The sequence below is a fragment of the Leuciscus leuciscus genome (assembly GCF_965113295.1).
Source record: "Leuciscus leuciscus genome assembly, chromosome: 8".
Taxonomy (NCBI): Eukaryota; Metazoa; Chordata; class Actinopteri; order Cypriniformes; family Leuciscidae; genus Leuciscus; species Leuciscus leuciscus.
Genome location: NC_138732.1, coordinates 26,361,829 through 26,379,904, shown reverse-complemented (window position 1 = coordinate 26,379,904; position 18,076 = coordinate 26,361,829). Strand labels below are relative to the sequence as shown.

At 36.9% G+C, this 18,076-nt stretch overlaps 2 protein-coding genes and 1 long non-coding RNA gene across 3 annotated transcripts in view; 2 read left to right on the top strand and 1 right to left on the bottom strand.

The window, feature by feature from the left end:
- Positions 1 to 18,076, bottom strand: part of LOC309504606 — a 384,924-nt gene that overhangs the window by 30,025 nt on the left and 336,823 nt on the right. The gene's annotated exons all lie outside the window — the stretch shown is intronic.
- LOC309504579 (ankyrin repeat domain-containing protein SOWAHA-like) overlaps positions 1 to 18,076 on the top strand; it is an 81,801-nt gene that overhangs the window by 57,952 nt on the left and 5,773 nt on the right. The window lies entirely within an intron of this gene.
- The window catches only part of LOC309504558 (copper-transporting ATPase 1-like), a 29,105-nt gene that overhangs the window by 9,055 nt on the left and 1,974 nt on the right, over positions 1 to 18,076 (top strand). Inside the window, exons 6-22 of the mRNA XM_082177708.1 lie at positions 100 to 263; positions 347 to 508; positions 842 to 918; positions 1,898 to 2,126; positions 2,267 to 2,500; positions 3,128 to 3,219; positions 3,328 to 3,455; positions 4,661 to 4,815; positions 7,598 to 7,732; positions 8,290 to 8,484; positions 8,563 to 8,745; positions 12,107 to 12,317; positions 12,956 to 13,102; positions 13,373 to 13,515; positions 13,597 to 13,800; positions 14,221 to 14,338; positions 17,093 to 17,195. Coding sequence (XP_082033834.1) covers positions 100 to 263; positions 347 to 508; positions 842 to 918; positions 1,898 to 2,126; positions 2,267 to 2,500; positions 3,128 to 3,219; positions 3,328 to 3,455; positions 4,661 to 4,815; positions 7,598 to 7,732; positions 8,290 to 8,484; positions 8,563 to 8,745; positions 12,107 to 12,317; positions 12,956 to 13,102; positions 13,373 to 13,515; positions 13,597 to 13,800; positions 14,221 to 14,338; positions 17,093 to 17,195 — 2,680 coding nt within the window. The remainder of the gene's footprint in view (positions 1 to 99; positions 264 to 346; positions 509 to 841; positions 919 to 1,897; positions 2,127 to 2,266; positions 2,501 to 3,127; positions 3,220 to 3,327; positions 3,456 to 4,660; positions 4,816 to 7,597; positions 7,733 to 8,289; positions 8,485 to 8,562; positions 8,746 to 12,106; positions 12,318 to 12,955; positions 13,103 to 13,372; positions 13,516 to 13,596; positions 13,801 to 14,220; positions 14,339 to 17,092; positions 17,196 to 18,076) is intronic.

The window sequence follows — 18,076 nt, the reverse complement described above, 5'->3', positions numbered from 1 at the left end:
CAAATGTCATATTAATTGGTAAATTGCTAGATATGCAAAGCCACTATAGATATATTAGTTTGGTTGTAATTAATTTGCCATTATGTCTTTCTTCCACAGGTGTACACTCCGTTTTGGTTGCACTGATGGCCAGTAAAGCCGAGGTTCGATACAGCTCCTCAATCATTGATCCTCAGAGAATAGCAGAGTTTATCCGAGAGCTCGGCTTCACTGCCACAGTCATGGAGAATTACGACGGCTCCGATGGAACCCTGGAGCTTGTGGTATGTTAGCAGGTCCTATTATTGATTTTTGACAAATTTTTCTATCAACAAATGTTTGTGGACATCATGACTCTTTTCATCAGGTCAGAGGGATGACATGTGCCTCCTGTGTTCACAAAATTGAGTCTAACTTGATGAAGCATAAGGGCATCCTTTATGCTTCAGTTGCCCTGGCAACTAATAAAGCCCACATCAAATATGACCCAGAAGTGACCGGCCCTCGAGACGTAATCAGATGGATCGAGGTGAATTCACATTCATTGTCATGGGAATAAATATGTTCAGATGTACGTTAAGCTTTGTTCCAAAACCTAGTGAGCTGCCTACATAGACAGCATCTTAGTTTAGCAGTTTGCTAACAAAAACTCTACTGTGAGTCAATTGTTTGTTTTACATAAGGAGCACTGTTTTGAGTTGCCGTTCTGAATCAGTCACGTATTAAGTTCAGTGTCTGTTTATTATGTTTAAGAACAGAGCTATAAATAATATTGTAGAGAGCTATAAATAATATTGTAGGGAACTAAGAAATCTGTTTTGTGGCTTGTTCTTACATGAACTTCCCTATTTTTGATGAACAGAACATGGGATTTACAGCCTCTCTAGTGAAGAAAGATCGTCCTGGAAGTCACTTGGATCACAGCCGGGAGATCCAACAGTAAGTAAATAAGGGAATAAGGTTTCTGGAATGAATCTGTTTTTAAAGTGCCCCTATTATGCTATTTTAAAGGTTCCTAATTTTGTTTTGGAGGTCTCCTACAAGAAGTTTATATGCATCAAAGGTCAAAAAGCAGTTTAATTTGATCATAATATACATTGCAGCATCAACCTCTTTTCTCACAGTGTCCGAAACGATTCAATAAATTATGTAAACCCCTTCCTTCCCGAGACCCTACTCTTCTCTGATTGGTCAGATGGCCCAGTCTGTTGTGATTAGTCGACCACTTACAGCATGTGCCGGAAAGGAAACACTCATTACCATATCTGAAGTTCAGCTCCGGATCTTCCTCAGTACTTGATACGCAGTGATACAAACTGTAACAGTGGCGCCGGTTTTACCGTATCAGTTCCAGCCTACATTCCTCAACCTTTGGAAGTGCTGCAAAGTGGATTTGCATTCGCAGCATTGAAAACCGCGTCTTCTCGACATGTCGACAACACAAACCACACTCTTACAGTCTCAGCTACAACTACAGTGTTTGAGGGTCAGAGTAGATGCTGTTCACGGGCAGCCAATAGGCTGGCATTATGCAAATGTGTTACATAGCTACATAGTTTAGAGCAGGAAGACTGGAGTGACTTACTGACAGTTTGTTGTCAGACAGTTTAGAATCGGTTCTTTCTTTTGGGAGACAATAACTCTTTGATCTTTGAAACTTTGCAGACATTTTATATTCACAAACAGCTACATAATACTACAATACACTACATAAAAAGGTCATATCTGAAAAAGCTTATAGGGGCACTTTAAAACAGGATTGCCTAAAATAAGAATCATGGAATTTCAACATAACCTTCTTTACTGCTTTGAGTTTTTTTTTTTTTTTTGCCTTGATGTCCATTACCTCTTGAAGGAACACAACTAATGTCTTTCTTTTGACCTGTTTGCATAAGTTGGTTTTGCTGTTTTCTCCTAGGTGGAAAAGATCGTTCCTCATCAGTTTGTTTTTCTGTGTGCCTGTTATGGGCATGATGATCTATATGATGATCATGGATCACATGATGGACATGGACATGTCCCACCACCATAACATCACAGCCGAGGACAGAGAGAAGTACCACTCCACCATGTTCCTGGAGAAACAGCTTCTGCCAGGCCTCTCCATCATGAACCTGATCTCATTCCTCTTTTGTGTCCCTGTGCAGGTTGGTTACCTGCCAGTTTGACTTTTATCAATGTACTGTGAGAGGAAAATGTCTCACTTTCTATATTTAAATTCTTTGTCTACCTTAAATATGCAAATACTTTATGTTCTGAATGGTATCTGTTTTTTTTCTCTCTGCAGTTTATCGGTGGGCGGTATTTCTACTGTCAAGCCTACAAAGCTGTCAAGCACCGGACGGCCAATATGGATGTGCTGATTGTACTCGCAACAACGATCGCATTCACATACTCTTTGGTGATTCTTCTGGTTGCTATGATAGAGAGGGCAAAAGTGAACCCCATCACCTTCTTTGATACTCCACCCATGCTGTTTGTTTTCATCTCGCTGGGCAGGTGGCTGGAGCAAATAGCAAAGGTGAACAAGCATTTCCAGTTACACAAGTTATTCATCTTCCTGCTTGTAATATTATCTCTTAAAGTGCCCCTATTACGCTTTTTGGATATTACATTTCATGTAGTTTGTGAATGTAAAAGGTCTGCAAAGTTTCAAAGCTCAAAGTGGATAAGTGAAACAAGTTGTCAGGAATTCCTGTCTAACTTCCTGCTTGAAACTGTAGGTTTGTAACAAATGTACATAATGCCAGCCTATTGTCTTCATTGGCTGCCTACAAACATTGTCTACTTTAACTCTCAAACACTGTAGTTGTAGCCGAGGCCTGGAAGAGTTTAGTTTGTGTTGTCGACATGTCGAGAAGACGCTGTTTGGGCCGTCTGACCAATCGGAGTAGAGTAGGGTCTCGGGAAGAAGTGGTTCAGAGAGATTAAATCCTTTATTGAACAGTTTTAGACACTCTGAGAAAAGACGTGATGCTGCAATGTATATTATGAGAAAATGAAAGTGTTTTTTGACCTTGGATGCATGTAAACCTATTGTGGGAGACCTCCAAACAAAATTAGGAATCTTTTAAATAGCATAATGGAGCACTTTAATTTCCTTCATTGTTCTGCACTAATGTTGATGTGGTTTTGTCTTCAATCGCAGAGTAAGACTTCTGAGGCTCTGTCCAAGCTGATGTCTTTACAGGCGACAGAGGCCACTGTTGTTACACTGAATGATGATATGTCTGTGTTAAGGTTTGTGCGACTCCTGTGCTGTGTAGTTTGTGTTTCCTTTGAACAGAAATTACAGCTGACTTTCTTCCACATATGACCTTGTGTTATCTCTCTCTCTCTCTCTCTCAGTGAGGAGCAGGTGGATGTTGAGCTGGTGCAGAGAGGAGATGTTGTGAAGGTTGTGCCTGGAGGGAAGTTTCCAGTGGATGGCCGAGTAATTGAAGGACACTCCATGGCAGACGAGTCTCTCATTACGGGTTCGACAGGACAATTTTCTCCTTACTAACAGAAGTACAAACAAAGGAGGCAGGATAATTGTTGTGTATTCCATATACAGTGACGTCCAAAAGTCTGAGGCCACTAGTAAAAATGAATCTCTTTTGCATTTTGTGAAGTTTTTCACTCTAAATGATATTAGCAGCATAAACATTTGAATGAGAATTATTTGTTGAATGGGAAAATGTATTTGTATGTTGCCTTTCTACTTCAATGAGATCATCTCTAGAGCACTGGCATTAGAGAATTTGATGTTAATTTGATCTAGTATGATTTGAAAAGGAAGTGCAAGATTTTTGGAACAATGGTGGCAAGAACATCTGCCCTTTTCTACAAAATAGCGTAATGTCAAAAATGTGCTTATTTGAAGAAATAATGTGCAGAACCTTAAAGGGATAGTTCACCTAAATATAAAAATTCTGTCATTACTCACCCTCATGTCGTTCTAAACCCGAAAGACTTTCGTTCATCTTTAGAACATAATTGAAGATATTTTTAATGAAATCTGAGAGATTTCTGTCCCACCACTGAAAGTCTATTTGCCCAAAACTCTGACGCTTCAGAACATGCTTAAAGAGTTTGTAAAATAAATCAATATGAATGATTGGTTTAATCCTAGTCTTCTGAAGAAACACAATCACTTTATAGTATGAACAGATTTCGTTCAAATTTGGTAAACAGAAGCTCAGACATGCTTGCTTGACTTGCGATAACCAATGAGATTTATAATCGCGTCACGCAGTATGTTTGAGCTTCCGCAAGAACCAGTTGAATGAAATCAGTCAGATGAATGAAAGTCTAATGGGTTTGGAATGACATCAGGCAAAAATACATTTTTGAGTGAACTAACTCTAAATGTTTCTTACTCAATTTACGTCAACGTTATTTTGAATGCGTTTTGTTTTTCCGGTATTCAATACATTTTAAATCCCTGATTTTCAGTGTGCTCTCAGACATCTCAGTGGATAATTAAATTCCCATAGGCTTTTGAGGGAGTCAAGCCTTGATCAGGTCTAATGATCAGATTTGCATAAGATGGTTTGCACTTTTGACTTGGGCCAGTAAGTAACCACATAGCAATGGCCAAGCAATCCAGATATTTCAGTGTAATGTTTCTTCCCTTCATTTTCCAATTTGTGCAGTCACTGCACTGTGGTGGTCTAATGATGTGTGTCTTGTGTTGTAGGTGAAGCCATGCCTGTCACTAAGAAGCTGGGGAGCACCGTTATCGCAGGCTCTATCAATCAGAACGGCTCTCTGCTGATCAAAGCCACTCATGTGGGCACAGACACCACCCTCTCTCAGATCGTCAAACTGGTGGAGGAAGCACAGACTTCAAAGGTGCGTCTGTCAGCTCGGCTTCTGCTGTCATATCATGTCTTTTGATGATAACAGCTTCTGATTCTTCAGATTATCACAGATCAATGCGTCCTATTTTTGTTCCTTTATATTATCTGTCTGTCTGTCTGTTAACTATATACTTGAATCTGTCTGTCTGTCACTACTATTCTGACAGAATCAGAATAATAAAAACATTAAATAAATATTTAATAACAACCAATAAAAATAAAGGTCTAATAATAAAAACAGGACCAAGGATATGCAGTGTAGTCTACCGTTCAACAGTTTGGTGATTTTTATTTATTTATTTAAAAAAAAAAACATTTTTAAAGAGAAAAGTATACAATAATTAAGTTAAGTTCAGCAAAATTTCTAAAAGTTTCCACAAAAATATGAAGCAGCACAACTGTTTTTAACATTGTTAATAATAAGAAATGTTTCTTAAGCAGCAAATCATCATATTAGAATGATTTCTGAAGGATCATGTGACACTGAAGACTGGAGTAAGGGGCTGTTCACGTCATACACATACTCAGATTTGTTATTTTAATTTGTAGATGCATGACAAGCGTGCTCATAATAGAGAGCGAAGCCGTTGCGACCAGTGTTTTCTCTGTGTTTTTAGACGCTACGTGAACGGCCCTTGATGGCCTAATGATGCTGAAAATTCAGTTTTTCCATCACAGCAGAGTCCTGCAACGGGTCGGGTACCCGCGGGTATCTGCGGGTACCCGCATAAAAGTGGCTAAAACGGGTGGATTGTGACATTCCTAAAATTCACGGGTGGGGACGCGGGCGGATAATGAACTCCTTGCGGGCGGGTAGCGGATGAAAAATATGTGCAATATTTTGTATGTCTAAATTACCAGCATTACACATACGCAAATATGTGTTTTAGTCAGGCCATCCTTAAAAATATTATTGTTTGCCGTAACCCGACCGACCCTGTCAGTTTAGGACCGACACAATTAAATTTTTTTCTCCCCTTTTAGTCCGACCAAGTTGCGACATTAAATTTCTCTGTACTGTAGGCTAATAGGCCTATGTGTTGTAGCCCAGTCATTAAAAAACGATTTAGTTTCATATTCATGTTTAAATAAAATAATATACTTTTTTTTTTTATTTCATGTTGATTATATGAAAAGTGAAAAGCATGAATAAGATAAGATGATCCCGTATATCGTGAGACAAATGGAGTGGGCAGACATGATTTTGACCACTTCATTAAGTTTGTTAAGCCTTTCTTTAAAGTGAATTTCGTTTTGTATTAATTGTATCTTCATTTTAATCAATGTTTCATCTACCAAATTTATGGATTTAATAAATAAGTAAATATAGCAGGCAGGCAATATAATCAGGACACGGCCGGAGGCGCCCGCGCGTGAACTGATCGTCTCTTAAATGAACCGAAACTCATCGTATAAGCTACTTGCCTCACAGACCTGAGAAATAGAAAGCATGAAATGTGTACTTTTAAACAAAACAATTCAAAACGAAAGAAAACAGACTGTTCTCTGCTTATAATCCGTATGAAATGTGCATTTCTTTCTGGCGCATTCACTACTGTGAAGATCGCGAGTCAGCATCGTCATATTTGACACAGAAAACACTTGCTTATTAATAAACAATTGAAATGTCTCATTGATATATTTGACAGGCCTATTAATAATCATTACTTTTCCCAGTTCTTTGTGACAGCTTTTAGGTGCGTTATTGGCAGCGCACCCTTATGTTACATGAACGCGTCACCTGTGTGGTTTATCGCGGGCACGGGTCGGGTAACGGGCCAAATATTAACGGGTCTGGGCGGGTGCGGATTTAATTTTGATATTATCACGGGTGACGGGTCGGATCTGGTGCTGGACTTTGCGGGTACGGGCGGGGGCGGGTCTCCAAAAATGGACCCGTGCAGGACTCTGCATCACAGTAATAAATTACATTTGACAATATATTCAAATAGATCAGTTTAATTATAATGATATTTGAAAATATTACGATTTCATTTTAGATTTTCAATAAACGCAGCCTTGGTGAGAAGATAATTCTTTCAAAAATATTTTAAAATCTTGCCAAACTTTTACTGTAGAGTATGTATTAATTTATTGCTAATCCCTATTTTCCAATATACACAGCCAGTATAAAGTTTGGACATACTTTACTATTATTGTGGAAAAAAATAAAATATCACAGATGGAAGTATAAATATTATTATTAGTAACCAAAATGTTACACAATTCAAAACTCTTTTTTTTTTTTTTGGTACAAAACTAATTTCAAACATTTTAGCATGAGCTTTAAAGGGTTAGTTCACACAAAAATGAAAATGCTGTCATTAATTACTCACCCTCATGTCGTTCCAAATCTGATTCATCTTCTGAACACAAATGAAGATATTTTTTTATGAAATCTGAGAGATTTCTGTCCCTCCATTGACAGCTACGCAACTACCACTTTCAAACCCCAGAAAGGTAGTAAAACATCATTTAAGTAATCCATGTGACTCCAGTGGTTTAACCTCAATTTTAACCTCAACACGAGTGCTTTGTTTGCACACAAAAAAACATAATTTACCACTTTATTTAAAAAATATTAATCTCCAACGCGCGTTCACACAACAACATCTGCTGTCAACACAGACGCCTACGTTATGGTGCTCTCATGATTGTTTAATATCGAGAGAAACAAATTCATTGACGTTTGACTGTTAGTGTGTGTGTGTGTTTTTAATCCAGTATACTGCATCAGCTTTGGCCTATATAACCTTTTTAAACTTTCCAATCAGGCTCCCATCCAGCAGTTTGCAGATAAGATCAGCAGCTACTTTGTCCCGTTCATCATTGGGATCTCCTTCCTGACTCTCGTAGTCTGGATTCTGATCGGCTTTGTGAACTTTCCACTCGTGGAAAAGTATTTCCCTGTGAGTGAAGCCCGTCTCTGTACATTCGTGTTCTTCTATAGTTCCTCAAATCCTTTCAGAATGCCATCATTTCAATTTTTTATTACATTTTTTTCTCTAAAGTCCACTTATAATGTAAGCCAAGGTTTCTTTAGGTTTCAATAAGCTTTGTTTTGTGAATATTAGAGTGTGTTTACATGGTACAACTTTTTGGTAACACTTTATTTTACAGTGTCCTTGTAACATATGTTACATGTACTTACCATAGTAATAACAGTAAATTATGCATAATTGCATGCAACTAACCCTCAACCAAATCCTAATCCTACCCTAACCCTATAGTAAGTACATGTAGTTGCTTAATATTACTCAGTACTTAAATATATAATCACACTAACAATGACACCTTAAAACAAAGTGTAACCAACCTTTTTATTTCAGTAGAGCAAGAAAAATCCTGTTTTCCGTGATGTGTCCCTTTAAAATATTCAAACTGTTGGGTTCAGGTCCTTTTATACTAGGTCATGTTTATACTTTCTCTTTGAACACATTGAAATGGTGAATGTCTCTCTCTGCAGGGTTATGATAAGAGCATCCCTAAGGCAGAGGCCATCATCCGCTTCGCCTTCCAGGCCTCCATCACTGTCCTGTGCATCGCCTGCCCCTGCTCGCTGGGTCTCGCCACCCCCACAGCGGTAATGGTGGGAACAGGAGTGGGAGCCCAGAATGGGATCCTCATCAAGGGAGGAGAGCCGTTAGAGATGGCACACAAGGTCAGAGATGCTCTGGGCTAGAGATTTAAGCTAAAGTAGCGGAAGAAGACTTTTTTAAAAATCTGTCTGCGCTTTTAGATTCAGTCTGTGGTGTTTGATAAAACTGGCACCATTACATATGGAGCTCCCAAAGTGGTCCAGGTGAAGATGCTGGCAGAAGGGAATCGGATGCCACGCTCCAGACTGTTGGCGATCATTGGCACCGCTGAGAATAACAGTGAACATCCGCTGGGTTCTGCCATCACCAAATATTGCAAACAGGTCCGTTTGACTTACTGGTGTGTTGTTGCTTTACTTACAGCCTGTGGTGGGGTTTATAATTTACATTAAGTTATACATTAAATTAAAATATAATAATATGCAATAGTCGTACAGCATCATTTACGAAAACAGAAAAGCCGTTAATACTTTTTTTAAACAATTTAATTTGTATTTGTTAGTTAATAAAATCATATAGCTATGTAAGTAAAACTATGACAAAGATCATTTTAATTTTCAAATTGTTGTCAAATGACATGAACTTTACTGTTAATAATAAAATATTTTATTTTGTGCGGCTTTAAATAAGCACATTTTATTGATCTTTTTATTTAAAAATTACAGTACATTTTTAAGCCATAATTGTCATTACTGAAGTGTGTCTGCATTAGATGTGAAACATACCAAAAGTTTATATATATATTGTACGTTTATAAATGTATAAAAAGTTGTCATTATGAAAAAGGTCATTCATAAATGAAAAGGTCATTCAGTAAGATAAATAAATGTTTTAAGAAATAAATACTTTTTTCAGCAAGAATGCTATGGAAGTAGAATAATGTCAAATGTTTTTGAAATAAAAAGCCTGTTGAATTGCACTACTTGAAAAAAAATAGGCATTGCATTAACCATGCTTGCATTTTAATGCATTGTATTTTTAGTGCTTACATTTTTATGGGCTGAAATTCAACATGGTTGAATATTTAAGCTGTGAATATTTCAATTAAAAACATTTCAAACACCTTTTCATTATTAAAAATTCAATAATCCATATTCACCTTTCATATTTCACTTCCAAAATATTCAAACTGTTTAAAAATACAACCAATAATATTCAACAGGCAATTTTCGGTCCATTTTATTTCGCTTTGCAAATTCGCTTCCACAAATTCAGTGGTTCAAATTCGACAGTAAATTCAACATTGACGTCCAGGAACTGCAGGAAAAGCAGTAGATTGCCGAGCATACTCTCCATCTGCTGTTAGTCTACCTCACCATCAGATGGTGCAAAAGCGCGTGTTGAAGACCAGCAACAGTTAGAACAAGTCATTCATTCATAAAACTCATTTACAGCAATGTAAGTGTATTTGTGATTATTATGACGGCTGTTTTATGTTAAATTCAGCGTCTTCACGGTTACTTTTCCTGTGTAGCCTACATGCATCTTTCTCTACCGTGAACGAGATTATAATGTTATTCCCCGATGCGGATATACAGATCCAATGTTACATTTTTGAGGTTGACATATATTTCTCTTGGTTGTTTAGTTGCCTTAACTTTATATTGTGGCGATGTGCTGCATGCAGGCTATTAGGGTTTCCCTCAATACTTAAGGATTCCCCTGCTGGACATATACAACGCTTAACGTAGCTTAATGGACTACAGTGATGTAAAAGACCAAACTCGCAGGCAAGCAGATGGACTCAGAATAACGCGCAAAGCTTAATGCTGAGCGTTTCCCAGTGATAGATTGGCATACAGATGGCTTGATGTTGGACATTCGCACATTTAGGGACCGTGTCTAAAGTGTGTACGACTTTGGTATACACGTTTCTAACTCCGATAGCATTTGAATAGAACGACTTACAGTCATAAAACCAACTGTAAAGTGTTCATTTAGTGTCAGGCATAATGCGCACCCTTTGGATTTTTGATATTTATTCAAATAAATTTAAGTTTGCTATTGAAGTTAGAAACGTATATGCCAATGTTGTATGCAACTTTAGAGACGGTCCCTAAATGTGCGAATGTCCAATGTCAAGCCAATTTTTACATTTAGTCATTTAGCAGAAGCTTTTATCCAAAGCGATTTACAGTTAAACTAACAATAGGAGGACAATATGCAAGTGCTGTGACAGTTTAAGCTAATGCAATACACGTATGCATACTATATATATATATATATATATATATATATATATATATATATATATATATATATATATATATATAATGTATGTATGTGTTGATTTTATGCCAGTATATCACGAAACGCTCAGCATGAAACTTTGCGCGTTAAGTTCATATTCTGAGTCCATCTTCTTGCCCGTAGCCTATATAATAGCCTACAGCCTACTTCCCTAATAAGGTGCAAGATTGGTCTTTCACATCACTGTATCAACGGAAGGGAAATCCTTGAGTATGAGGTATTGAGGGAAACCGATTATAATCCTGTTCATGGTAGAGAAAGCTGATGACATGTAGAATACACAGGGAAAGTAACAATGAAGTTATTGAATGAAACATTAACACAGCTTTTGTGTGTTTATCATCTTTTCCGCATATACTGACACGGATAATCATTTTCATTTTATGAATGAATGTCTTCGTCAGCAACAAGCGCTTTTGCACCATCTGATGGTGAGGTCAACTAACAGCAGATGGAGAGTATGCTCGGCAATCTACTGCTTTTCCTGCAGTTCCTGGACGTCAATGTTGAATTTACTGTCGAATTTGAACCACTGAATTTGTGGAAGCGAATTTGCAAAGCGAAATAAAATGGACCGAAAATTGCCTGTTGAATATTATAGGTTGTATTTTTAAACAGTTTGAATATTTTGGAAGTGAAATATGAAAGGTGAATATGGATTATTGAATTTTTAATAATGAAAAGGTGTTTGAAATGTTTTTAATTGAAATATTCACAGCTTAAATATTCAACCATGTTGAATTTCAGCCCATAAAAATGTAAGCACTAAAAATACAATGCATTAAAATGCAAGCATGGTTAATGCAATGCCTATTTTTTTTCAAGTAGTGCAATTCAACAGGCTTTTTATTTCAAAAACATTTGACATTATTCTACTTCCATAGAATGCATTCAATTGATCAAAAGTGACAGTAAAGACATGTCACGAAATATTTCTATTTAAAAAAAATGCTGTTCTTTTGAAATTTCTATTTAAAGAAACCTGAAAAAAAAAATGATCACACTTTTCACAATAATATGAAGCAGCACATATGTTTTCAACATTGATAATAATAATGTTTCTTGAGCAGCAGATCATCATATTAGAATGATTTCTGAAGGATCATGTGACACTGAAGACTGGAGTAATGATGATGATGAATTCAGCTTTGATCACAGGAATAAATAACATTTGACAATACATTCAAATAAAAAACAGTTCTTTTAAATTGTAATAATATTTCACAATGACATTTTGGTGTGCATAAGAGACTTCCTTCAAAAACATTTAAAAATCTTACCATCCCCGAACACCTGCTCTCAGTGCCTTATTTTTCTTGTTTTGGGGTAATTACATTGAGTATAAACGGTTCTCGTATTGATGCTCAAACGCTCCTCTGAATTGCACGAGTCTTTATTTGGCATTTGGATTCACAATGGCTCTTCTGTGTTCAGGACTTGGGTACGGAGTCTCTTGGCACCTGTTCAGATTTTCAAGCTGTGCCAGGTTGTGGGATCAGGTGTCTGGTCAGCAACACAGAGAACTTGCTGAAGAGAGAGGACAGTGACAGTGAGGAGAACCAGCGTAATGCTGTCCTGATTCAGATCAGCGATACCAGAGCCCACAGCAATGAACACCCGCTCATCATGGACCCACAGCCACTCGGTGAGTGTCACATGACCGTAGGGATGCTCATAATTAACTGGTTAACCATCAACCGACAGTAAGAATCAGTTAAATGGTTTAAAAAGTAATGCAAGTAACTTTTCAAGCTATTTTAAAACATTTGCTGCATGGTTAAAAAATATGCTACACATATAAAATTGCATTTTTGAGAGGAAAAAAAGCAGATAAGTTGCATTTTATTATTACATTCAGCAATAATGTAAAATACTGGTAAATAAAGCGAAATGTATACAAACATTATAAACAGAGCTATAAGCTATTTTAGTTCCTCTCACTCCACAACAAATCCTCTAAAATTAACAGTAACAGCAAGAATGGAAAATCTAAGTAGATATACTTACTGGCAAGCCAAAACGAATTAATTTAAAACGCAACTGAAACAGAAACCGTCTCACGTAGACAACCTCACTCATGGCAAATTCAAATGTTTCTATATTCGCAATGTATTTGGATGCTAAACTATTATTTATTATGTAAACTAGGCTTTGAACTTTACTCACAAAGACACTGACATGTTGTGTGTGTGCGTTTCCTTATGTGGCGTTTTCCATATATAGAGTTTAATTACAAGAGTCTTGTCTTTGAATGGTCTGGTAAGGGTATTTTGTCTGTTTCAGCTGTAGTACAGACGTCCTCATACACAGTGCTGATCGGGAACAGAGAGTGGATGAGGAGGAACGCGCTGCAGGTGCGAGCAGATGTTGATGAAGCCATGATGGAGCACGAGAAGAGAGGACGCACTGCAGTGCTGGTGGCTGTGGACAGTGAGTGAGACCGGGTTATTTTTGTCCCAGGAACAGGCACATGCTGTAGTTTTCACAGGCTGTGGCCTAATTTAAAGGCTGTTAGTTGTTTTACATCTTCCATTTACAACAGTAAATATGTCAACACAAGAGAAACAAATGTTTGTTACGCCATTTAATGTGGTTTTTAATTGGAATGGAGGTTAATGAATAACTGAATATAACTACATAATAAACAAATAATGCTCAATGTTTATTTTGAGGATGTTTGCTGTTCTGTTTTATTCTCAGATGAGCTTTGTGCGATGGTGGCCATAGCGGACACCGTGAAGCCTGAGGCTGAGCTGGCTGTCCACACACTTACAGCAATGGGGCTGGAGGTCGTGCTGATGACTGGGGACAACAGCAAAACAGCTCGAGCTATCGCGGCCCAAGTAAAGGACACTTTCATATTCCCTTGAATAATAATCGTACACATGCAGCAGCTGAGGTTGTTTTGGTTTTTTTTGCTGCAGGTGGGCATCAAGAAGGTGTTCGCAGAGGTCTTGCCATCTCACAAGGTGGCGAAAGTGAAGCAGCTCCAGCAGGCGGGAAAACGCGTGGCCATGGTGGGCGACGGAGTGAATGACTCCCCCGCACTGGCCATGGCAGACGTTGGCATTGCAATAGGCACGGGCACAGATGTTGCTATTGAGGCTGCCGACGTGGTGCTTATCAGGGTATGAACACTGTAATGGCCTGATTACATATGTTGACATTATATTGGTAACACTTTACAATAAGGTTCATTAGTTAACTGCATTAGTTACATGAACTAATAATGAACTGCACTTATACAGCATTTATTCATCTTTGTTATTGTTAATTTCAACATTTACTAATACATTATTAAAATCTTGTTAACATTAGTTAATGCACTAACATTAACAAACAATGAACAGCTTTTTTTTTTTTAAACTAATGTTAACAAATACAGTAACAAATGTATTCCTCATGGTTAGTTCATGTTAGTTAATACATTAACTAATTTTTAATAAAGAACCTATTGTAAAGTGTTACCATTATATTGTTTGTTACCTATATTGAGCATTCAACTGAAGGCTTTGTGATTCATTTTGCCAAATCTTTGTTTGAACCAGAATGATCTTCTTGATGTTGTTGCGAGTATCGACCTTTCTAAGAAGACCGTAAAAAGAATCAGAATCAACTTTGTATTTGCGCTAATCTACAATCTTGTGGGGATTGCCATTGCTGCAGGTAAGAGCAACTAAACCATACAAGACTACTAGATAAAACAAGTATTTCAGTATTATTGCCACTTTCCTCAAATAGGGTACAAAACAGGGCCTGAAACGCTCATAAATGAAGTCAGCAAATGGTGTGAGAATCTTCAGAAAATGTTGATTGTGTTGAACTAAATTAAACGATTAAATTAGCAGTTTTTTCTATTTGTTTTACACTACTGTTCAAAAGTTTGGGGTCGTAAGATTTTAGAAGAATTACCTTCTGCTCACTAAGGCTGCATTTATTTGATAAAAAAATACAGTAAAAACAGTAATATGTGAAAAATTATTATGAATTTAAAATAACTGCTTTCTATTTTAATTTTGTTTTTAAATGTAATGTATTCCTGTGATCAAAGCTGAATTTACAGCATCATTACTCCAGTCTTCAGTGTCACATGATCCTTCAGAAATCATTCTAATATGAAGATTTGATGCGCAAGAAACATTTCTGATTATTATCATCAATGTGGAAAACACTTGTGCTGCTGCTTTTTTTTGTGTGGAGACGATTATTTGATGATACTAATATTCTAATATGCTAATATTCTTAGCATACTGTAGTAATATTGTACAAGTGTTAGTTTGTAGACATTTGATGTGTTTAAAACTAGCTACTTTTCATTGTACAGGGTGTCCGCGCGGTAGTAAAAGGTAGTAAAAATAATCTACCAAAATTAAGGCCCTTAAAAGGTAGTAAAAGGTAACAAACGCAATTTGACTTGGTAGTAAATTTTTCATCACCACCTCAATATATGAGCTTCCATTTTTTTGCTTAATATTTGTGTCTCCATATTTTAACTTCATCTAGCATAATTTAAAAATATATACGGTACTAACAGGACCTGACGGGCTCGACATTAACGCTTGTCCGGGACTTTCTTATACTGTCTATGGTCCGGGACAAGTGGATTTTTTTAAGGGACAAGTAAAATAGAATTTTACTTGCCCGACCGGACAAGTAGCCTGATTAAACGTCAATAACAAAAAATAAATAAATAACTAGGGAATCACTAAAATGAGAGAATGATTCTGATTGTATTTATATTAATTGTAAGTTGCGATCGATAGTGGATGTATTACTGACGGTAACAAGGTTGCGCTGTTGAGGCTCGCGCAGCCTCTCGAGGAGAAATCCAAACAAATGTAAACTCAGTTTAAACTCAGTTAACAACATAACGTTACTGCCAGTGCCAAAATTCAAAATGTGTTTTAATATTTTTAACATATGATACAGTTTAGCAACCTCACACGACGAGTGCTGTTTTCTTGAGTACCATTCACGACTGAAAATGTGACATTGCTTTTGATACAACAGTTCAATAAACAGTTCAAATTAAGTTACTTAAGTTACATTTTAGACACAATATTGACTGTTTTTGTTCTGTTTCAGCAGCAAAAATAGTTCCAAACAAATGTCACAGCAGAACCGTAAGGCATCTCACAGCAACACTTAACCGTGTTTCATTACTGAATGATTCAGCGTTTTGAACGAATTGGCTGAGTCAAAGATTCAATGTCCCATTCATAAACATGTCTCATTCTTGTTTGAACGAATTGTTTGAATGAATGACTCAATGACTCGCTCATTAAGACGGTCGCCTGACGCCTCCTACTGGCGGTTTACTTTAAAAGTATCATTCTTTCCAACGTTTCTTATTTGTATATTCAAAAATATTTTAAACGATCTCATATTCATAACATTATTTAATGCAGTTGTACATTTTCAGTGTAAATGATTTAATTTGATCAGCCCTTCCTAGGGTAACAACAGCCCTATTATCTTATTAGGCTATTCCAATTTAATCTATTGATAAAATTTAAAACTAAAGATGAAGCATACTGTACATTTAATAAGATTTGGGGGGTGGGGGGTGGCCCTTTAAAGGTGCAGATATGACAATATGCAGATTTAAATATATCAGAGCTGATTTAACACAGATGAGGATATTTCTTCAGAATAAATTATATTTACAGCACACACACACCAAAAACATTCCGGACAAGCAACTTTTTTACTCTGACAAGTGAATGACAGATTTACTTGTCCAGAGGACAAGCACATGAAAAGGCTTAATGTCGAGCCCTGAGTGAGTCAGAGTTGATAGCAATGACAAAGTGCCGAGGTTATTATTCACCTTATTAGGGCTAAGGGCTGGTTAGGATAACTCAAGGGCTAGGGTTAAGATAAGGACAACTGAAACTCAACTCGACACTACAAAAAAAACATAATTGACAATGACAATACTTAATGATAACAATTAAACATTAGTGTACCTAATATGTATGATGGGTGTGACAGTGTCACACTTATACCTTATAGTAAGTAGTAAGAGGTGCTTTACATACCCCGCCCACCGAACGCTGTGAGTGTGTGTTAGAAATCAGGAATGGTGAGAGAACGTTGTGCGTTTTTCGTCTTAAACCCAAACTTGGGTCTTTCGCTGTTATGTTTACGCTGTAATGTTTGCGCATTAGGTCAGTAGGCGGAGAGTAGACGGTCTTTTGTGGCTGTTTGAACACATTCGACCACATGAACGTTTACACTATGAAAGCAATCCAGTCTAATGCGTTTTCAACTACCTCTGAAAGTGGTTGAAAGTGGACAAGCTCAAAACGTTTTAGACCCCGTTTACACCGGTATTTAGTGTCGTCCACTTGTGATCCAATTAACCTAAACGCATCTTAACAGCAGGTGTCTAAGTGTGTATTATTGATTTGTTTGCAGGTGTGTTTATGCCTGTGGGTTTGGTGCTGCAGCCCTGGATGGGCTCTGCTGCTATGGCTGCCTCATCCGTGTCTGTAGTGCTGTCCTCACTTCTACTGAAATGGTAAACCTCTCAGATATTAACACCAGACTGTAAACTAGTTAAATTTTTTAACATGTTTTAAACATTACTAATAGGGCTGATTATTTTGATGCAATTTTAAGGCAAGACACTACAGGCAAAAACTTTTTTTACATGCACACAATTTTAAGCTTTTGTGCTATTTGGCTTTTCATAACTTGTTGTTTTAGACTAGCTGAAAGAAAACATCCAAAATACTGTGTTTATTTCATTGTCCTTTTTTTTCTATGTGTGCATATAGCGTTCAGTGACAAGGCATATTTTCACATGCAGTGTTAACTTCATATCGCTCGCACCAAACTTTACAGTTTTATTCCAATCTATATTCCGAAGGCTTTTACAGAGGGTTTTGTTCATATATAATTTGCCTGATTGCCTGTCTGTTGACAGTTTTATCACTCCAGATATATGGAGTAGAAGGGATATCAAAAATTCCCTCTGTAAAAACCTTTAACTCTAGTATGTAAAAAGAATAAAACCAAGTTTTAACCTAACTTTACTCAATGTTCAGATTTCTGTTCTGGAAATGTATGCAAACAAGTGCATATTTATTAAGATAATGCCTCATTTGCATATTCAAAAACATAACATTTCAGAAAACTTGTAATACAAACAATGTTTGCGATTCTTAATGTAATCAGTCGGTGATGTCTGTTTATTATAATTTTTTTACCCAATTTTCCTGGGGTGTCTTGCTTTAATCAGCAGCATTTTCTTTTTTTCTTTTTGCTCTTTTTTTGTGTGTGATATTTTAGAGACCTATTATGCTTTTTTTAGATTTTCAACTTTCTCTAGTGTGTAATATTGCTGTTTGAGCATGAAAAAAGTCTGCAACGTTAGAAAAAACAGTCACTCCAAAGGGA